The 22,939-nt window shown below is 39.3% G+C and overlaps 2 protein-coding genes across 2 annotated transcripts; one reads left to right on the forward strand and one right to left on the reverse strand.

Annotated features, from left to right (window-relative positions):
• Positions 1-4,109: 4,109 nt before the first annotated feature.
• AK3 (adenylate kinase 3) lies at positions 4,110-11,534 on the forward strand. The gene is made up of 4 exons (XM_009709527.1): positions 4,110-4,227; positions 7,189-7,361; positions 9,689-9,807; positions 11,189-11,534. The coding sequence occupies exons 1-4, from the start codon at positions 4,167-4,169 to the stop codon at positions 11,310-11,312; spliced, it is 477 nt and encodes a 158-aa protein (XP_009707829.1). The 5' UTR covers positions 4,110-4,166; the 3' UTR covers positions 11,313-11,534.
• A 2,660-nt stretch (positions 11,535-14,194) lies between these two features.
• On the reverse strand, positions 14,195-21,745 carry CDC37L1 (cell division cycle 37-like 1; the record flags this gene model as incomplete). Its single annotated transcript, XM_009709528.1, has 6 exons — positions 14,195-14,834; positions 15,672-15,823; positions 16,727-16,853; positions 17,149-17,264; positions 19,959-20,049; positions 21,464-21,745. Coding segments are annotated over 6 exons (870 nt in total), but the record flags the coding sequence as incomplete, so codon positions are not given.
• Positions 21,746-22,939: the final 1,194 nt, after the last annotated feature.

A 22,939-nucleotide genomic window follows, 5' to 3' on the forward strand; every position in this document is an offset into this window, starting at 1 on the left:
GCCCCGCTCCGCCGGCGGCGGGCCGGGGACGACACGGTCCTTCTCCCACCCACGCACCGCTCCTCGTCGGGGAAGCCCCTGGCTGCTCCGCAGTCCCATTTCTGTGTGCCTACACGCCCCCCCCCCCCGAGGTTGGGGGTCTTCACGCAGGTTTTGCGAGGCCAGAGGCCACCGAAGTGGGCCTCGAGGCTTCAGCAGAGGATCCGCGAAAAGCTGTCACTTGTCATCCTCTTTGTAAGCGTGAACGGGGCATATCTGGGGTTTATCTCGTCTTCCTTGTTTTGTAACGCCTAATTGTTTCCTCGTCTTGGTTCTTTTTGTAAGCACCCAGCGTTTTTCGTAGGTGTTTCTGATCGTCTTCCAGCTGAAACATCTTGAAAGGGAAAAATACTCATGTTTTTAACAGATGGGGCAAGAGGAGGAGTTCTGGGCAATCAGACTTTTTTGTATCTCTTTTAGATGGCGAGAAGTAGAAGCACCTAGAATTGGTAGCTATCCCAAAATTAGAAGGCCTTGTCCTGAACTGGCAGGCATAGCTGTAGTGGTGCTCTCCAAAAACAATGGGCAGAATTTTCAAACTGCTTACCTTGGTCTGTGTTTGCATAGAGAGTTGCCTGTGTTAGATAATAATGTGAATTATACTTACTATATAGTCCTAGCTTGACCTCTGTGTCCCTGTTGAGATACCACAACCCCTCTCTCCAGTGGATTTCTGCGATGATGAAAGGTCCCCTCCTGACTTCCACATCTGCTTTTCTTCACGGTGGGGTCAAAAACCTTGTAAGAACCATTTCAGGTTTCTTGTGATGAAGTGAAAGTATTGTTATTTCCAGCACTTTGAAGCTACAGAGGACTACATTCACTTGTAAATATCACTGCAGTATTACGGTTAGGGAACTGGCAGTCTTGGAAGCTTATAAGCATGCTTGAAGGTGAAGAATTATCTGTGTTGTGAAATCAGTTGTCATGTGATTTCCACATCTCTTTTCACACAGATACTTTTTGCTCTGTAAGAACAGTGACTTTGACTTAGTTGACTGACTTTGCTGCCATTGATACCTACAAGTTAATCATTTTCTAGGAGCACCACCTGTGCAGGCACATCTGGTCACATTCATCATTTTTCTGTCTGTTTGGTTGCGCAAGCATAAGTTTTTATTTACAGAGGGTCACAAAGCCAAAATTGTTGCTGTTATGAACTTTCAGTGTAAGTAAGACCTAGTGAGAAAGGAAGGCGTTCCAGAAGATGAAGGAAATATGTTAATTACAAAGTACTTTAGGCTTTGTGCTCTTTCAGTATGTCTTGGAAGCAGGATCAAAGCGCACCAGAATGAAGCTGAAGGGTGTGTGAGAAGAGGAAATTGCAGGTGGAAACACCCCATTGCTTGATTTGAGGAGGGAGCTATGAAGTAGTGGAAAGAAAAGCGATTCGGCAAAGTGTTCTAGGTGGGTTGCACAGATGAAAGAATGTGAAGGGGAACCGAGATGCAAAATGTGAGTGTAGTAGACGTTAAAACCCTGAATTTGAGGAGAAAAATCCAGTGGAGGGTGTAAGAGATGAGTAAGTTTGCTCTGAATTAGCTAGTATAGAACTTACAGGAATCTGCTACAGAGTTTTTCATTCACTAATTAACCCAGTTGAAGCTGTGTTTTAATTTTACTGAAAAGATTCACTTGTTGCAGAAATGGTCTCCAAAAGCTTGAGATGAATATTGAGGTAGCAGGAGTAAGTAGTAGGAGAGAGAGGAACTGAGAGGCAACTCAGAGAGCTTTCACAAGTTTACTCGAGGCAAAGAGTGTGAGTTTTGATTATAATAGAAGAAGAGTCCTGCAATTCCCAGTTCTTTGGGAACTGTGTTAGGCTAAGTTGGGCAGTTAAAACACTTGGAAAATTAAATATAATTAACAATAGTTATATGGTACTATTTTTGACATTTGCTGTCTTCTGAAAATGGGCTTTGTCTGTTGAAAAGTCCTGTAGAACATGTGAGCATCCTTAGCAATTTGCAGTTACTACCATGTTCTGCTGCTCTGGAGACTGGAGAGTCTGTGAGCACCTCTCTAGTGCTAAGCAACCTTTTGTCTGAAAATGCCTGGAGCTTGTTTGCACTGTAGTGTGGTTAGGACATGCCAGTCTTTTGCAAAACCATGAAACATGGATACCTGTTATCACCTAGACAGGAAAGAAACCTGTGTTGCCTTTAGTTCCAAAGGTTGCTGTGCCTGTAGTGGCTTCAAACCCAACCTGAAAAAAAAGGAACAAAATAAAACCAACAAAACCTCACAAAATTCCAGTCCCAACAACAGCAAAAAAAAAAAAAAAGCAGCTATGATCTAGTGTACAGACTTTTTGTCCTAATATATAACAATTTGGGTACAGTTGTGCCTATTTTTTTTCTTCTGTAATAGTGACTTTCCAAACAACCTGAGGTTTGTAGATAGAGGCAGCATGTTTCCAGCTCTGTTAGTCTAATAATAGCACAGTACGGCTTGCTGCATTCTAAACTTCTCTAGGCCCCAAAGCTCGTCTGTCTTTCTTTCCAAAGTATCTTAGTATCTCTATCAACCTTGCCTTGCATTGTGCCTAGAGCAGTGCTGCAGCATGAATCGGTAACAGATCAAGCATCAAGTACACATTAAACTGTCTAGATTATTCCTCCTCCTAGCCTACTTTTGCAGGGTACATAGTTCAAAGTGCACTAGAATAATAAAAGAGGTATAACTTGCTGACCTCAAAGAAGGGAGGTAGGGAAAAGAATAGACGCTTTGTAGCAATGCAGACTGTCACCTTCTTTCCAGTTTGTGACATGGTGGACGGCTCAGGCACCAGACTCTGACTCTTTTCCACATTGTGAGGATTATTTGAAGTTTGACCAAGGTGCATAGTGCCTATTTCTAAAAGGTCTTCAAACTTTTCAAAGCCTGACTACAGATGTGAACACCGAATAAGGGGAACTTGTCCCTTTATTACTTTTTTTTTTGTCAGCACCAAAGCTATTGTTTGCATTACTTGAGGGCACCTATTGCTTTTCAGTTGCCTTGTCTGAAGAAAGGCCTCTATATTATTGTACATTCCAATATGCATCAAATAATGGGACTGGCATTCTTCATTGCTTTCTCCTGAAAGTCGTTATATCTTGTGTTGGTATGTCCGTCCCTCCCATTTTCTCTTCTGTTTAGTTTACTGTAACTAGATCTGAATTGGCTGCAAGTAAAGGCTTCTGCAGATCCACAATAAAACCAATCTAGTTGCTATTCTGGGTGCCTTCCATAATTGGGTAATTATTTTATAAACGAAGACCACGGAAGCTTTGCGCCCAGGACACAACTCAGGCAAATGGATTTCTTCCCGGTTGTACCCATGATTTGGGTGAACTACGGCATGTTACTGCCTGTCATGTAGGAGCATGGTGTGATAATCCTGAACTTGTGATGCATGGATGGCATTTTAGTGAGGCAGTGGGCAAAATGGCTGGTATTAAAGGTTAGTCACTTCCATGGGAAAATACTAGTGTCTGCACGCTCCCATAAATAGTTTACAACATCTATAAACATCCTCTTGTAACTCTAGTAATCATAAAAATACATATCTGGCAAGCATGTCCCACTGCATACTGCTCTCTTAAATACCAAAGGCGTTTCTCTTTATAGTGAAGTCATAAGTTAATAACTAGCCACTAAACTGAGAGAATAACTTTCTTGACAGGAAATCTGAGGGCTGATACCTGAATGAACTTGCATCCTTTAAATTTCTTCTTTTGAAGACTCTTTTACCTAATGGCCTCTCCTGATTTTAGTTTCTGGAACCTAGTATTTCAAATACTTACTAGTAAAATTATTTGGGGAGTGTGGAGATCGAGGTGTGCTGAATGCCCTGTTGCCATCTATGGAACTACAGACTAATCAAATGAATCTGATGCATATTTGCATGATCAGATCCTAACTGATAATCTGGTTTTGAATTTCAGCAAGCATACTGTCTGTCTTGTGTACAACTTCACTGTTCTGTGCCGCCCTGATCAAAAAAAATTTTTTGCAGGCTTGTGGGCTTTTTTTTGCTTGCTGGAGGTCAGAGATAGTGTAATGCAACTTCTTTTACTTTCACAGAAGTTGGAATCCTTGCCAAGTCCTACATTGATCAAGGGCGGCTTATTCCAGATGACATCATGACACGACTAGTGCTGAATGAGCTAAAAGGTCTAGATCGGTACAACTGGCTATTGGATGGTAAGTTAGCATGTTGTATATCACTGTATATGGAGAGAAAAACTGCCCTGGAAAGCTTGGAGTGCTTTGGTCACTTGTGGTTAGCTACACTCCAGTAGCTGTCCTCGAGTTGTAGTAACTGGACAGTATTTGTTGCCAGCTTCTCGTGAAACCTTCAACAGCTAGTCTGCCCTACTTTCTTTGGCTGCAAAATACTTTGGGTACATCCCGCCTTCAGAGCGTTACAGGGATGTTTAATTCATGTTGAAAAGGTTAGTTCAACAGTAAAATTTCAAACCTGGCAATTCCAGTAATTCTTATGCTTTATTTCCCCTTTAAAATATGCATTGAGAAGTTTCTTTTTTTAAAGCCTTTTCTTGTTAAAGTCCTTTGAGAACGGAACACTTTTGAAGAATGGGGCTGAGGAATTATTTAAATAGAAACGTAGGTATGTGATGCATCAACAAGGTAAGTATGGAAAGGAAGTACTGCAGCAGTGCAGTGTGTAATAAATCACTAACAAAAGCGCTACATAAGTGCTCTAAAAGGTCTTTCTCATTTGCTCCTTAGTTCTGTTCCCTAGAGTGAGTTGTTCTGCAGCGTAAGCTCATTGCTTCAGCATTCACGGTAGAGAGAATGTGCATTTGCCCCTGTCTTCATGAACTGAATGGCTCTTGTTACTCCAGCCCATGGGAGTACACTTGGATGCACAGCAGAAACATACTGTCTAGGCTGGATGTATGTGTTTTCGGATTGTAGTCACAACCTGTCTCAGTAGATAAAACTAAGAAGTTGTTGGTGTGGCTTTTTATTAAGAAAGAGTGAAAAACCCACAGTGCTCTCTGTCCGTTAGTGCTTTATTGTTATTGCTTCTGGTACAGTGATCTGTTCTGGTGGCTCTAGTCACAGTTGTGTTCCTCCTTAGTGAAGAGAAAGGCTTAATTCCCACAGTGAGGAGCACAATGAAACCTAGTCAATAAAGGAAAGAGCTGCCAATTTTTTTTCTTTATTTCCAGGTCCTTTGTACACACAGTTCCAGCCTGTGGAACTGGATGTGTAGCAGTATAGCTGGGCACACTGCGTGACTCTTAACAGGAGGATGGTGGGGAGACCGCGGAAGAATAAATCAATCTCTGCTGCATGTTAACGTGCTGCCTTCTTTAAACTTTTGGAGCAGAAATTTTGTCTGCATCGGCATTTGTAGTGAGACTCAATGAATTACACTAGGGATAGTGCTGGCATAATCAGCTCTGTAGGAACAATACTGTTCTGTTGAAATGAGTTAAGCAGAAAGTCTTCAGTTTAATAACTGCAACTTGGAACAAACAGCTGCGGTCAGCTAGGTCAAACTAAATAGAGTTGCTGAGCTGCTGTTATGCTCGCTTAACCAAATGCCCATTTCCACTGCCTTATAATAGGTTGGTGGCTTCTAGAGCCATAGCAGATGTAGCAGTCTGAGTCGTCTGTGTGTGTGTGTGTATGATCTGCTTAATGTGCTGTATAATTAGGGCACTTTGTGTTCCTGGATTCTTCATAATTCATCATATCTTGTAGATTGTTTTTTTTCTGTGTTGAGAAGACACTATATGCAGCAAACGCTGGTTCAGTTTCAATGAAATGCTTTTGTAAAGGCACTTTAATTTGTTGAGGAAGTTTCTCATTGCTAAGTCCCAAAGCAAACTCATTTTCCAGCTGCATAACTAAAATGTGTGGTGGCTGACTAGCTTGTCAGTAGTAAGAAAGAACAGCAGTGCTGAAGTCCTGGCTCTTCCTCTGCTCTTAACATTTAGAAGCACTTGCATGAGATAATGTGAATGTGAGAGAAATAGGATGAGGACAGTTGATGACTGTGATGCAAACGAGGTGCATCAGACAATGCACAAGCAAGAGCTTGGCCTGAGTTCATCAGCTCTTCCCTTTTGTGATGTGTTAGACAAGACACAGTGACCTTAAGACCATAATTTTTTTTTTTTTCTCTGTCGTGATGCTAGTTCTTGCCTGGTTCCTTACTCAGGCAATGGACTCATCAACCAATGTTAGGCAAAGAAGAGTTTCTTAAGTTTGTACGTATCAGTACTTGCCTTTATGGAGAAATTTAGTTGTATAGTATGATGAAAATTACAAGCCACTGAAGAACATGACACTGCAACAGCTTTGTGGGTAGAGGTATTATTGCAGTGAATCTATGGTGCAATAGCATGTTCTGCAGTAGCTTTGACCGCTAAAGTTCTTGTGGTCAATTTTTCATTTTAAATTCTTTGTAGAGACCTTGGTTTTCTTGTTCTGTCTTTTCCCTGCCCCCAGTTACATTCCACTACATTTCTGTAATAGTAACATGTGCCTTTGAATGCATGGTACTGGAGCCATAGAGTTCATGAGGCAAAAGGTAGTGTCTTTTAAGTGAAGAGACAGATTCCTGTTAAGCCTGAGTATTCTTGCAGTCATCATTCCCAAGGATAGTTTGATATACTAGGCTTTCCAGAACTCTTTCTAAAGCTACTCTTTTTTGTAAAATTAATCCTGGACTGCCTCTGGTATATTTAGCATACTGCAACTGAATAAAATAGGTTTGTAATGGTCACCTCCTTAAGCCAGACTTACACAACTGTGGAAGTGAAGAGTTGTCACAAATGTTTCTAGGTTGTTCCAGACCTCTGAGTGAACTGCCTGGAGTTTTTATTGTTTGAAATGTGTATACAAGGCTTTTATTCAATTTATTGGTATGTACGAGTATGGGGTCTTTATGCATTTATTTGTTACACTTTTGGGAAGATGATTAACTGAAATGAGGAAATGGAAGCTGGGAGGCATTTAACAATTTAAAGTGCCATGACACACTGAAAAATACTTGGAAAACCTGATTTCTCTTCAACCTTTACAGTATGATGATGCTTTGATTTTTTTCTGTCCGACAAATATTTTCTCTAATGACTCGCTATAATTCTGCCTTTGGATTTTTATGGAGTTGTTTCCTTTAAAAAGGTTTCCCGAGAACGGTTGCTCAGGCAGAAGCCCTGGATAAAGAATGTCAAATAGACACTGTGATTGACCTAGATGTGCCATTTGAGACCATAAAATGTCGGCTCACAGCACGTTGGATCCACCCTGCCAGTGGCAGAGTCTACAATCTTGAATTCAGTCCTCCCAAAGTGCAGGTAAGCCATACATGTCGGTGTTGGCGCTAAATAAATATTGCATTGCTTTTGGTAATTGCAGTAAAATAGTTTGTTTATGTTGCTGCAAAACATAGTAGCTCAGAAGAAAAAGGCTCACTTAATGTCTTAGGAGCACAAAACTTTTCTGGTAATACCCTGCCTCTGAGAGTATGTTAGTAACCTCGTAGACGCTCAAGCTGATGGACAATGTGTTTGTCCCCTGCAGAATGAAACACCGTGGTGTTTTGTAAGCTCTTGTTAAGGCTGTTCATTGACCTGGAATACTCTCAGTCTTGCACACTGGCATAGAGGCTGAGCATGTTCGTAGCCTGTTCTGCAAGTTTGCAGCCTGTACAGTCCAGAATGTAGTTTCCTTTCCCTTCCTCCAGAGGACTCATTCTATGTAGCAAGCACACTGAATCATCAGTCAGAGGAATCCACTGAATGCTTTCCTTGTGTTTATATTTAACCAGGACCAGCATTTTCAAGGGAACAGTTGTTGTATTGCAAAATTAGATGTAGAAACTTACCAGTCAGGGAAGCTTCTCAACAGATCAAAGAGGTTATGGCTTGAGATACCCTAAAAAGGAATAGTAAACTTGAAGATAATGATTGTGCATTGTTACCTTAAGATTTTTGAGGAACTTGGGTTAGCTTTAGTGCAACTCAGCTTAAGCTATATTTTATCCTTAACTCTAAATAACTGACCTCTTGTGGCATCACATTTGACCTGGAAGCTCTATTAAGTTACATCAGAAGCACAGTAGGCCTTGTAGTTTCTGGATTTCTGTCTTGCAGGAAAAGAGGCCAGCTGAAATAGCAGGTGAGCACTGGAACCAAGCAACTGGAAACACTGCCTCTGTATTGTTTAAAATGTTGTGTTTTCAGTCATGGTTCTTTTTAATTGCAGAAGAGCATAGGTAAGTTGCAACAGAATTATCAGAGCTACCAAAGAGTGGGCTTCAGCTGCAACAGCTTTGCCATTAGGAACACTCCACTTCATCTTCCACTAATTAGGAGGCGTATCACAACATAGTCAAATAGATTGCAATATGTGAGTGAAACCATGGAATGGAGCTGAACAGCTGAAAAACAGTTGTCTCTGTTATCTAATAGACCTGCAAAATGTTTACTTACTCAACAGAATCAAAAGATTATGGCTTTAGAGTTAATACAAAGCTGAAGGTTCAATATTTGATAGGTACAATGAAGGCACTAGTATGGCTGCCTGCACAGATGCTAGAAACAAACACTTGAGTGCTTTAAATGATTGTATTATGTAAACAAGGTAAGTTTGACCATATAAATCCATCTCTAATATGATACAGATGTTCTGGAACAGATTTTCTTCACAACTTCATGAACAGAGAAGCTTACTCAACATTGACAGTTACTGATTTTCTGAAACTGGCTGGCAGAATGCAAGCAGGAAATGAAAACATTTTTGTGGTTTAATTGGCTTTGTACTTGCAAGATCACTCATGTTTCCACTCCAAATGTCAGATTAAACTTGTCTTTAGGGAAAATCAAAATTCTTGAGGATTTAATTAATATGTACAAAGGAATAAAGAGTCCCTTATATCTGTGGTGGGTCATGTTCTGTCCTTAGCTGCACCTTGAATGCACCTAAGAAGGAGCCAACTTTTATGCTACTAGCTAGTCCTTCATAAGATATGCCAGTGGTCAATAATTTCTTCAGTCATTACTGGTTTCAAGGCTTAAAAGCTCTATAATCACTTAAAGCACTTCAGTAAATTGGAGGTGAAACATGCAGTAAAGTAGGAGCTGTCATAGTTCACACATTAGGTCCCTACTTCTGATTACTGAATCCTAGAAAATCTTCAGCTGGCTTTCAGGCCATTTTTTGAACAGCTGTTGCTAAATGATAACTCTTCCATTTTGCAACTTAAAATCAAAGGGCCATTAACTCCTTTCCCCACTTCAGTATTGTCAAACAAAGGTCCAACTGGTCTCTTGCTTGTTTCCGGTTGTGCAGGAACATATTACCAACAATATTGTTTTCCCTCATATATGAAGGTTTTGTCTACATACTTCCCGTATTCAATGAGCAATCCAAAGGACAAATTAGTCAGGTTACTGTGACCTGATGTTCATTGCCAATACTGAGAAAATATTTTTAACTGATGGATTGTTCTACTGGAAAGTCAGCATCTTCTATTCCAGATGATATGGGCAGTAGCCTTTCTCTTTATAAGCAGAAATCTACACCTTGACTAACTGGAAACTGATCATAATTTAAAAAGAAAATTACACAAAACATACTTAACCAGAAATAAGAAGAGGTGTTTACTTTTAACCATGATTAGGGCATTGATGATATTACTGGAGAGCCACTTGTTCAGCGTGATGATGATAAGCCAGAGACAGTTACCAAGAGGCTGCAGGCTTATGATGCACAAACAAAACCTGTTCTAGAATATTATCGGTAAGTAGTAAAATCTACTCTTCCACATTCTAAAAGCTTCTTCCGCATTAGCATAGCAAGGAACAGATCTCTTCAGTTACAGAGATATTGCAAGAGTGAACATGGTGTGAGTAGCAGTGTATCTTTCATCAAGTCAGTAAGAAATCAACCCAGTAAAATGAGTATGTTTTCCACTGTTGCATGAAACCTCTTCAAGAGCCTGACTTAGCAAAAGAGCCTTTCACTGCAGCCATATTTAGCTTTATAAAGAGCACTATCCACTATTCAATACATTATAGCACTGTTCTGAGAAACATAGCTCTGGTTAGTAAGGTTAACAGAGACAGTTCCTTTTTTTTGAAGATTTAACAGTATTTTCTCTTCTGGATGTATAAGTAGAAGCACTCCTAACAAGGGCAAGGGGTCAAGAAGCGATGCATAAATAGAAAAACTGTTAATGAGGATTTAAAAGTGGATGTTCTAGGAGCAGGACTGTGATGGGCACAGCTAACAAGACTCTTTGGGAATAAGTAGCTATTTGAGAATACTGCCACTTGCATGGTGGAATGATAACCAATTATTAGTTCTTTCAAGAGCCAGAATTATACACAAAGTTTCTCTTAATGTAAAGCTGCAAATATCACATTGCTAACATACAGATAATAGTAGGTCACCATGTAGAGCTTTGTAGTCTTACCTTGCCTAGACAAAGAAATCGGATTCCTTTTGACAACATCCTGAAGTGACTGTCCTTCCTCTATCTGAATATCCATCACCCTTCATTATGCTCTACCAAAACTGTTGAGCAGAAGACTAGAAGCTCCATCTTTGGAGTGGTTAACTTTTAAAGGAGTTTTTTGGATTGACAATGGTTTTCCTGACTTTGGTAGCTTTCTGAAGTGAAAATGCCTCACAGCACCACAGTAAGACATAGGCGTAAGCTATTACTGATAATAATAACACACTTTACAGCTAAAACTAGCTACCAGAACTAATTCAGAATAACTTGATTGTGCCTGGTTCACTTGCTTGTTCTGATGCACCTTCTTTGATCCTCGAGGGGTAACTTTACAATTCCTGGGTTAGTCACAGTTGTTTGGATGACTGCTGTATAGCATGTGCGTGCTATATGACTGCATTTCTTGTTTTTACCCTCTATAGTTTGTTATTAAGTACTTAGTGGACAGCTGTCAGTTTTATGAACTGATGTGGCCAATAGCTCACTGTTTGAGGAACAGAGTAATGCATGTCCAGTCTGCATTCCCAATGTTACGGCTGTTCTTGGTGTTAAATCATATGCACATTCACACACTCTGGCCAGGACAATGTTGAAGTGAGGTGGAGATCTTGGAACAATTAAACAATTTGACTTCTGTGATGCTTTCTTCTTTTTCTTCCTTAGGGAAAAAGGGTTATTGAAATCCTTCTCTGGAACAGAAACCAATAAGATCTGGCCACATATCTATGCTTTCCTCCAAACCAAGTTGCCAGATGTGAGCCAGAAAGATGCTGACAATCCCAGGTGAAAATAGGTCTAACTTCTGCTCATCTCATAGCTCACACTTGATTATATGACATTCAGCAATCACGGATTTGTCTAAGTAGTCTACCAGACTGATCAGTAATTAAAGTCTAATGTTGTCCTTAACCTACATTATGATAGAACTTTGTTGCCTGTGGTTCTCACTTTAATGCTGTATTTTTTTATATTAAATATACATAATTTTATAATATAGTAACTGAATTTATCAACAGCAGCTACTTTTGTGTCTCTTATTCAGAAAAAATTAATGTCTGCAAATATCCACTGGTGAAGGCAACACATTTCAGAAAACAACTTAATTACAAAGCACATTGATGGACTACTCACTCATGAAATGCAGTGTGAAGCAATGATAAGGACATGAAAGGATGTTTCTTGAATGTGTGATTAGCTGGGGCCAGCCAGAATCTGTGGGGAACCAGGACCACCATTCTGCAAAAAGCCGTTTCAGAACTGGCATGCATAGAGGTTGATCTTGTGGAAGACGGTCACCTTCTTTTAGCTTTGCTTGCACAGATTTTAGTTGATTTTGCTGGGCTTAAATCACCCTTAACATTTGCTTGAACGATTGGCCTTATTACCATGTTTCTATTTCTTCCCTCAGAGCAGCTATCTTGCAGGCATGAAAAATGGGGTTTCAGTGATGGGTAACACATTTGGTAAAGCCTGTGTCTTTGTGCAGCTGCACAAGACTTTATTAGTAAAAAGACAGCAGATACTGAACAGATTAAGCGTAATGTGGTAAGCCTGTAGCTAGATGAATCTGATTAGTGAAGGTGTCTTTTTCTACTGTCTTTAAGAAAAAAAAAAAAAGCCTGCTAATTGATGCCACTGCCAGGATTTTCAGTGGTCAAATTAACTTTGTCATATTACTGTAGCAAGTTTTATTGTAGCAATTGGACTGGTTTTCATGACTTCATACTACTAATTCACGTCTCTGACCAGCTCTTCTATTTATTTATTCACTAGATAACTGGAGTTACAAACCTCCACAGGCTGCACTTTTTAACAGTCCAGGCAATGCAGACATTGCTATTTTTCAGTGAACTCTTGCAGCCCTTTTTTATGCTCACCAGGTTGAGAGTTTCAAGAAGAGGAACAAACAACTCTGTCTAGGCAACGTCTGAAGTAGCTGTGTCCTACCAATGCAATGACTGTAAACAACTACAGACCTGTGGTGCTGCCATACCTTGGACTACATTTGCATGTCTAGTTTTAGCATTATCAATATTGAGACACATATGAGTCTGAAAAAGATGGTCATTGTAGAATTTGTAAAGCTTTCTCATTACTACAAATGAACAATATGAGCAGCAGCTATCACCGTAAGCAGCTTTCCTTACATTTTAAAGAAAGGTTGCCAAAAGCTGACCACTTGTACTTTCATCTTCAGAAGTGTCTATATGGAGGCTGCAGACTGAGTGAGTTCAGAGATGTGCTTCCTTAAAGTCATGGTAGAAAACAGTAGCTACCACATTAAAATGAGAAACCCTGATGTGCTGCTTACTTCTATTTATGTATTTTGATTTCAATAAAAAGCAGCTATGCTTGTTTTTTTGCCTGCCTACATAAGTTTCAGTTAGCAAGAAGGACAAGGGGGAGGGAATCTCCTTATGATTTGACACTTATTCCCACACCATCCAATTTTAGCCCCTTAGAAACTTTAAAAATAACTTTTAAGTGTATCACAGGTTGCTAGATCAATGTGGCTCTACTGCTAATGGTAGCAGTTGCAAGTCACAGTCCTACACTGCCCTTACTAACCTTGTACATAACATTCGGTTAAAAAACAACCTGAAGTTATTAGTTTCCCTTTAATAATTAACTACTTATTCAGGAGCAGACGGTGTTTACTTATCCTCTCTGGAGTATCTGTCAAACAAACAACGAAAAAAATGTACTTCCCTGCTGAGTCTGGTTCTGTATAATTTGTGTCTGGGACAGAGCTCCTGCTTGCTCCTTTATCCTCAGTCTGTCTGCAAAAGAACTGCTAGAGGAAACAAGGCTACTTCTGTCACTGGATCTGGAGTTCCTACTTTTGCTACTGCATTTGTACTAATACTCAGTCTGGTATATACTGCAGACTTAAGACTTTTTCCTTATCTCTGCTATAGCCAAAGCTGAAAATTACTGGATCTCAGCACAGCTTTTGCCTGCATTAGCAACTGGGGGTAGACTGTGTTCATCAAACCATTGAAATCTAGATACCTTCCAGACCTTACATACAATCAGAACAATACAGTAAAGGACTGGGAGTATGTACTGATACCATTATTTGAGATACAAACCGTCTTCATTGGACTCTTCCAGCTGCAGTATGCGTTTTTATAGACAGAACTGCTGTAATAGCAGCAAGTTAGAAAAGTACAGTAGAGTTTTGGATTGCAGAGGTTCTGGGAAGGCCTTGCCTAGAAACAGTATTTGCATTTCTGGCCTCTCAAACAGGAAGCTTTTAATGATGTTCCACTTTAATTGTTTGAGTTGGCAATCTCGGTAACCCATTTTAGTTCAGTAGCATATGAAAAACCCTTCAAACTCTGCATGAGACCTTACCCTATATGAACTGCGACAAAGCTTTTTGTTTAAACCGAAGTTTTAGCTTAACCCTCGTACCTCAAGTTCCCTCCATCCCCTCCATTCTCCCCATAATGACACTTGGTTTAAAAAAAGCCCTGATGTTAGCCTTATGAACAGGAAGGCAGTTAGACTCGCAGGAATCATACAACCCAGCACTCATGTAGACAAGCATTGCTTACGTTTTAGGACAAAACCAAGTTATGTTTAATGAAAGCACAATGTAACATTTAAATCCCCTTAGTAGAGGTAGAAAGCCAGTGTTTTAATCTAATCCATTCAGATCTGAAATACTGATACCAGATACTGATTTATTGCTATTAGTGATAACCAAATTTGAAAGCTTATAATGTCAGCAAGGTAGCATGAATACAGTTGTGATTTCCAATATTCATAGAGTAAAACATGTCCACATCTGTAGTAAGACAACAGCAGATTCTATCAAGAATCTACCGCTTGTAAACATTGTATTTGTGCAGATATTTTGTTTCATACTTTAATTTCTAAAGTCATGAAAGGCAAGGTTAGTAGCAGAAAACACATCCAGTTTCACATTCGGCAATATGAGAACCCTGCTCTTCAAGGACAACCAAAAACCTAGCAGCACATTTTCAAACAATATTACAAGTTTTTTCTGAATTACCAACCCTTCAAAATCGCTTCCACCCTAAAACCAAACAACAACAAAAAAAATCTGACACCAAAAATAAAGTGCAGTACCCAGAAAAATAATTGTCAAGAAAATAGCCATGTTTGTTTCTTTGGGGGGGGAAAAAAAAAAAGAAAAAGAAAAAGAAAAAAAGAGTACTTGGCCTCAGTCTTAAGAGTACTATACTGTATCCATCATTTTGGATTCTTCTTCATCTCTTTGTATCACAGAATTTAAACTGCAGACATCTGTGTTTGTGGAACCTTGTAGATCACCTGTGTTCTGCAACAGATGAAAAATTGACAGCTTAATTCTCCATAACTCTATATATGGGCGGGGTGGGAGAGAGAAACAGAGATTTTAGCTTAAGTTGGGTTCTTTGTGTTCATGTTAAGATGAGATAATTTTGCAATAGTAAGGAAACAAGCTCTAAAAAACTCATCAACCAATATTATCTCACTGTTCAAGGATTCTTTAAATTTGCCGACATAGCTTGTATTTGGTCTCAATATTTCTAGTCAATATTGATTGTGCATTTACTTAAAATTCAGCTGTTGGATCTTACTTGAGAAGTACTTTAATCAAATTATTTCAAATAAGTGGTTTCAATTGTGACTCCTTCCCTAATACCTAATATTTTGTAATCTTTTAAGTTGCTTCTTCATTCCTGAATGTGGCCATCACTAGTAACAAAGGACCTAAGTACCCTCAGTTTCCTTTCATCACAACAGGAGACTTCCCTTAGGCTTGACTTACCTGAATGATCCCATGAATAGGATTAGTCATTTTACACTGAAAGCTCATTTCACTGCTTGTGGTAAAGACTGTGAATACAATTCTAGCATCTGATCAGTTTTATGATGCAGTGTTTGTTCTAAGCATGAAAATGTAAGGGCACTGAACTAACATATGCTTTTGACCTTATGCTGATGCTTTCTGAATTTCAGCAAGTAAAAAGAAAGTCAATATATGCCTTGCATATTGGTAATACTGCACGTTATATCCTGAGCACTAGCAGTTCTAGAAATACTCTTCTTTATATTTCAGAAAGGTACAGCTTTTCAAGGCAGGACCTAATCCTACTTTAATTAAATTAATTTATAGAAATAATAAACCTACCTGTGAAAAAGATGTCAGCTCTCCTACAAGACCAGGATTGACACTGAGATCCTGTAGTATCGTAGTTTGAAAACCATGTGATTGTGACCAGATTCTCACTCTTGTCTTGAATGCCTCAAGTTCATTTTTAAAAGCCTCAAAATAGCCTTCTCCTGTCTGCAAAGAGAAAAATGAAACATTTGCACTTCAGCCAGATTTATTTTTGAGTTGTAAGCATACACAGAGCTGAAAAAACCTATGCAGTAATGCATGTTTTAACCTGTGGGGAATAACAATTGTGAACAACTCAAGGATAACATTAGTCAATTTAAAATGACATTTCAGGTAGATTTCTTTTTAAGACAATCTGTAATATTTATATGTAGAAGCAAAGTAACTGATTTCTCTAAGGTCATGTAAAAATAAATCTAGTTTTAGCTCTTCCTTTATTCCAACTCAGAAGCCAGCACTCTTAGAAGAACACGTGCTTGTTGTAGCAGTCTGGTCAAAAGTAAAGCAGAATTTGACTCGCACTTTAACTGAACTCCTTTAGGCAATAATGAGATCCAGCAGAGTCTTGAATAACTGCATACAGTCCCAAGCAAACCCAGTTTCAGTCTTCCTGCATTTCTCCTGCATAGCTCTGGATTGCTCTATTTCAGTAATCAGAAAGGGATACTATTTTGGGCCCCACTGTGAACTGCAAATGAAATGGAAAGTTGCGACAATACCTAGGTACATTGTGAAAACACAGGTGTAATTAGCCAAAATCAGTCCTTAAACTGGTCTATGTTTGCTGTTGTTACTTAGTTATTACTTGTCTATAACACCCCTGTTGTCCTCCTGCTGTATCTTGCTTTCCTGCTGCGATAAACAAAATCCACTAAACTTCCACTTTCAGAATTGGAATTACACCAAAAAACTCTGTCAGAAAAGAATTGCTAACAAAACACTGTCCCATAAGCTTCAGTCAGTCAATAAAATATTTAGCCTGTTATGGTTAGGAAGAAACCTTCTCTAAGACACTGGTCCATTGTACAGCGTCAAGAGTTTCTCCCATCATTACCCAAGTTGACTTACTTTGGCTTTTTGGAAAAAGAGACGAAAACAGCCTCTTGGATCCACATTGCAGCTCTTGGCAATTTCTATAATAAACTGCATTACAACTGCTTGGTGTGCTACTTGCTCCATCAGAGCTCTTTTCTGAAAAAAAGTTAAAGTTATGATTTAAAGATATTTCCTGTTATTATATTTCTAAAATTCAGCGTAATTTCCTTTTGTTCTAGTTCCTAAACAGATGACAACGGATGCGTACAGAAGCAATGGGATTGATAATTAGCTATAAGCAGACATATATGTGACAAGGCACTACAGAGTTTTTCTTGAGTGAAGTAGAGAAAGGGTGGGAAGAACAGTTAAACAGCTAATCAAGCTGGTCAGCTCTTGTATATTGCAAGTGGGAAACTGCATGCTTTCAGTTTAAACATCTTCTTCATACCTGTTCAGCTTCTAGATGAAAACACCACAACATGAGATATCTAGATGTTTCTTCACATACAAGATATGGGTGATCAGACAAAAATCTTTGACTATCATCCCATCTGCTCAGCATACCTAGTAAGACAAATACAGTTAAGATACTCTAAAAGGATAAATGATTTAATGCAGCAAGGAAGTTACTTGCATTGATACCCCAGTATATAAAACACCTTTGTAATTCACTAACCTCAGAATGATAGAGTGCAACTAAATTCAGGGGTTTTATTTATGTATCTAACCAGCACTGAAAGAGCATTACCAGAAGGTATAATCAGACTTCGAAGATATTAAAAGTAGATTTTAACAGTCACAATTTCCTATATTTTGATGGATCTCTAGCATCATTGGTCAGTGATTTTTAATCAGTTCTCATACACATTAACAAAGTGGTGTAGGTATCTATTAGTTACATCATCAAATAGTTTAGAAAAGTTATGGATACAGATTTACATTCAGTGATTCTGACAAACACAAATCCTCGTAGTATTTGCAAATAAGAATGCAAAGAAAAGAATGTGTAATCTGTCAAAAATGAAAGTGCTTCTAACACATGATTTAGTAGGATTTCAGGAAATTTGAATTTGATTACAGGAACAGCTTGATCTCAAAAAGCAAAGTCATATCAGTATTGGAAAGTTAAATAGAAGACTGAATTGTGATACCATGAAGCTACCTTCATGTGAAGAGCTGCGTTTAAAAATCAGAACTCAATACTTAAGACCACTTCTTAAAATTGTTCTTCATGTATCACTGACAGTCAAGCCATCACTGGCAACAGGTACTAGACGTACAGCTTTACCTATGTATCAGCATGTAATTATAACTGGTCTAAAGATAATTCAGTGGTAATGACCAAAGCTAATCTTAATTCTAGCAAACAAATGCCTAAAGAGAAAGCAATGGCTAATACTTCTTTTGGCTGTTTTCAAGAGAGCTATTCTGCATAAGTTCATTATTGCTAGGAAGCCGGAGCAGGATCCAGAAACAGGACTCATGGCTAGCAAAGTCCACGCTACCCCTTAGCAACAGCTAGCACAGAACAAGAGACTTGAAAGAGCATTAATGTACTGTCCCTTTTCACAATGGACTTGTGTATTTTGAATTAAAATAACAACATGGCTTTGAATTTAGGAGGCAAGAAAAAAATTTATGACCTTCTGTAATAAGGCTGCTTCTGTAACAGCTTAATCTGAATTTAGACAATGAAGTAATTTTGCCCAACTCTTACCTAGGAAACCTGCAGGAAAGCTGCCTTTTTTTTTTTTTTTTTTTCTGCTGAAATGCACAGCAGGGGAGACATCTTCTGATTCCACAATCATCATACTTAGCCGTTAAGGTATTTGAGAGAACCTGTGCTTACCACTACTACTTGCCTACTCTGACAGTGTTGTGCCTCAACCTGGTAGGCTAACAGGGCTAGAAACCCTGTCTTTAAAATAGTTTATGATCCTTAGAAGCCAAATAGCTTAGTAAAAACAAGTTTGTATGAAGAACAGAATTCTGTCAACTCAGTCCTGTTCTTGATTGTTCTGGAATTCCAAATATGGCTATACTATACCATAGTCTGAAACCAGCCTGTAAGTAAAGTGCTTCAGAGATCAAAATTTCACAAGATCAGCTTTGTGCTTAATTGGGTTCAACAATTATGACAGAGCTAAAGTGACCCCTAGTGGATAATTAAATACAATTTTAAGAAACACACAAGTCTATGCACACATACTCAGTCGGCATTTACAGACATTTCCCTTTAATCAGTCATTATCCTTGTAGCTTAATAGCCACCAGCAAACATTTATTAAAAGGAGACAGCTATGGACAATCCCATGCACTTTTATACACACGACTTATTTCCATGAATGTCCCTGCCTTTTCCCACTGAACAGCAGAAAGAGTTGCTACAACTTAGTTTTCAGGCCTTAAGCTCATTTAAGTATTAATTTTTTTTTTTAATTTAAGTTCTTATTGGTCACAGGAACTAACAAGCTTCTAGAGTTTACACCTTATTTCACTTTGAAGTTATTATCTGTCCTGATAAAATAAAGCTGAACAGTCTGTGGTGTGGTTTAACCCTAGCCAGCAACCAAACACCACACAGCCACCCACTCATTCCTTCCCTCTCCCAGTGGGATGGGGAGCAGAATAATAAAAAAAAAAAGGAAAACTCATGGGCTGAGATAAGAACACTTTAATAACTAAAGTAAACAGAAACATAATACTAACAACAATAATCATAATAATTTAAAATATAATAATAAAAGGAACGTAACAAAAGAATAAAACCAAAAGAAAAAAAAAAAAAGACAAGTGATGCACAATACAGTTGCTCACCACCCACTGACCGATGCCCCAGCAGCGATCCCCAAGCAGTGATCAGCCCCTCCGAGCCAACTCCCCCCAGTTTATATACTGAACAGGTCGTTCTGTGGTATGGAATATCCCTTTGGCTGGTTTGGGTCAGCTGTCCTGGCTGTGCTCCCTCCCAGCTTCTTGTACCCCTGCTTGCTGGCAGAGCATGGGAAACTGAAAAATCCTTAAGAACTACTCAGCAACAACTGAAACACCAGTGTGTTATCAACATTATGCTCACACTAAATCCAAAACATACTGTACCAGCTACTAAGCAGAAAATTAACTTTATCCCAGCCAAAACCAGGACAGTCTGTTAGCCAGGTTTTTGATTTGTTAGCATTAATTCTGTACAATAAAGAGCAAATCTACACAAATTCTGTAGAAGTTTGAACTGCAAAGTGTTGGAAAAAGCACACTCACCAAAGTGTCTAATCTTTTGTTCATGTTTTTGCATAAGTGGTTCAGACACATCTTCATCTTCTATTTCTTTTCTTTTCTGATTAATAAAACTCTGAGGAAGAGAAAACTTGTACTATCACAGAAACTCCAGACATACCTTTTTGTGATATATAGGAGTATTATACTTTAATATGTTACTATTTAAAGGGCTGTGTTCTAACCTTAGAGTCACATCATATACTTGAGAAAGTTTTCTTTAAAAAAGTGCATTGCCTAATAATGGAGTTTAAAAGTCTCATTATAATCTACTGACCGAAGAACTCTGAGAAACTTCTGTCCTCAGGTAGGAACAACAATGAGAATCATGTACATTGCAGCCTGGATGCAGCTAAATCAGTGAAATTAGGAGATGTGCTAGCTGTTCAAATTAAATTGTGAAATCAAAGCTGAGATTCTACTATAAAAAAAAGTTTGTGCTAAATTATCTGTATTACAGCAGACCTTATTAAAAGCAAACTAACAGTTTCACATTTTAAGAATTTGGCACAGTAGAGAAGCACACTCTTCATGTGAGGAAACTTGTTCAGCGCATTTGGCAACTCTTGCACTACACAGAACCACAGAGTGGTTTGGAAGGGACATTTAAAGATCATACAGTTCCACCGCTCCCTGCTGTGGGCAGGGACATCTTTCATTAAATCAGATTGTTCAGAGCCCCATCTAACTTGACCTCAATTGCTTCCAGGGATGGGGCATCCACAGCTTCTCTGGGCAACCTGTTCCAGTGTTTCACCAGCCTCAGCATAAAAAATTTCTTCCTTATATCCAATCTATACCTACCCTCTTTCAGTTTAAAACCATTGGCCCCTGTCCTATCACTACAGGCCGTGATAAAAAAAAAGTATCTCTCCATCTTTCTTATAAGTCCCCTTTAAGTATTGAAAGGCCACAACAAGGTCAATAAGGTCTCCCCAGCACCTTCTCTTCTCCAGGCTGAACAACCTCAACTCTCTCAGCCGTCATAGGAGAGGTGCTGAACCTCATAGGAAAGGTGCTCAATCCCTCCAACCATTTTCATGACCCTCCTCTGGACCTGCTCTAGCAGGCCCATGTCTTTCCTGTACTAGGGACCCCAGAGCTGAACACAGTACTCTAGGTGGGGTCTCACCAGAGCAGAGTAGAAGGGGAGAATCACCTCCCTCAACCTGCTGGCCATGCTGGTTTTTATGCAGCCCAGGATACAACTGGCTTTCTGGGCTACAAGTGCACGTTGCCAGCTCACATCTAATACCTAGATGACCCACGCAAGTTCTGATCCACACTTCTGGTAGAGAAGTGTCATCCAAATTTGTAGCATGAGTGCAGCGTGCTCCCTTTCATGAGGCAAAGTAAGAAAAAAAAAACCCTCATTTAACACATACTGTGGTTTTGTGCTGTACTGGACATGGAAGACACTCAAGACTAGTAACAAGTGGAATGAAAAAAAAGAGGCTAACACTTTTCATGCACACTGATACTGGTCATACCTTATTAAATACCTCCTTACTAACAGGATCTGTGTTCCATAGATTCTGTCTTTCCCTCTGGTTTAGTGCTTCTTCTTTTCTTCTCCACTCTTCCTCTCTCCATCTCAACTCTGCAGCTTCAGCCTTTGCTTGAGCAGCTTCCTGATCACATGATTCTGAATTATGCAGTGCTAAGCTACCAAGTTTTTGCTGGGCTTCTGCTAGGTTCCACGTGCATTCTAAAGAGTGCTTCACGAACTCTCTTTCTTTTTGGCAGGCTAATTCAATCCCTTGGCTGTATGTCTGTGAAGAAAATCAGACACACAATTTATGGAGGGAAAATTGACAATTTATATTTAATTTTGTATAGGAGAAGACAGGCCTAAATCTCAAAGACAATGCACCTGGAAGGCACCTTAGATATGCATTATATTTGCAGGAGTGATGATGCATGGTATTGTACAGCTAGATGTTTTTTAGAAAGAGATTTCTCATTCAAGCTGTCTTAACTTTGTTAAGTGCATTTGCTAAATCATGGATCATGCACTACTATCACTAATAGTCTCCAGACTGTAAAAATACTTTTGACACAGCTGAAACCCCTCCGGCTATCTTTGGTCTGCAATGCTAGCAACAGCCAAGTGTGAGAATACTCTGAATATATACTTCTGAGAAGCAAGTATCCATTTTGTGATGTCAGATCACAACAGTAAAATAACTGCTGCTGCCTGCATTCCAATATGGATTAGTACCTAACAGATGGCCTACATCTTCCCTTGAACTGACGGTGAAAGTGGAATTTAAGTTATGAAGTGGCTGAGACCCAGCACAAGCATATGCTTCTTCTGGTCAAATCTATTGAGGAGGTCACCACTCATAGCTGGGAGAGAAAAGTGTCCTCTTAAGCAACTGTCCTTAAATTACTTCCAGGTGTGTGCTGGGAACTCACACTCAGTAACTTAAGAAATTATCCTCTAAAGCACATGCCATGCCTTCCCACCAAAAGCGGAGAAAAAACGTCTACATGCATCACTTCCTCAGCCTTCCAGTGCCATATTATGAAATTTGTGGTGCTGATAACCTCTGGCAGAGGGACATGAAGGACAACAAAAGTTGTGAAAGATTATTTGAAGGAAACTTCAATGCAAGTACATCAAAGTTCTTGTACAAACTTTGGGAATCGCAGCTTTTTTTTTTCCCTAACAAGATGAAAATTTCACTGTTTTGAAAACTAATGTAATGGCAGCTCCTTGCAAGAACACACAGAATTCCTGACAACGTATTTGTAAAACGCTGTCTTGCCCTAGCCAGCAGAGAAACACACCGCCTGTATATCTGCTTTACAGACATAAAGATGCTGGGATAACTTCAACCCCGCTCCTTCCACATCACTTGTCAAACGTGGAACTGTTACTTACGGGTGGTGGCAGACGCCAGACACACACACACACCGCACCACCACCCCCACCCCCCCGCGGCGGCAGTGCATCTGCACCT

The sequence above is a fragment of the Cariama cristata genome, unplaced genomic scaffold (genome assembly GCF_000690535.1).
Source record: "Cariama cristata isolate BGI_N322 unplaced genomic scaffold, ASM69053v1 scaffold22001, whole genome shotgun sequence".
In the NCBI taxonomy this organism is placed as follows: domain Eukaryota; kingdom Metazoa; phylum Chordata; class Aves; order Cariamiformes; family Cariamidae; genus Cariama; species Cariama cristata.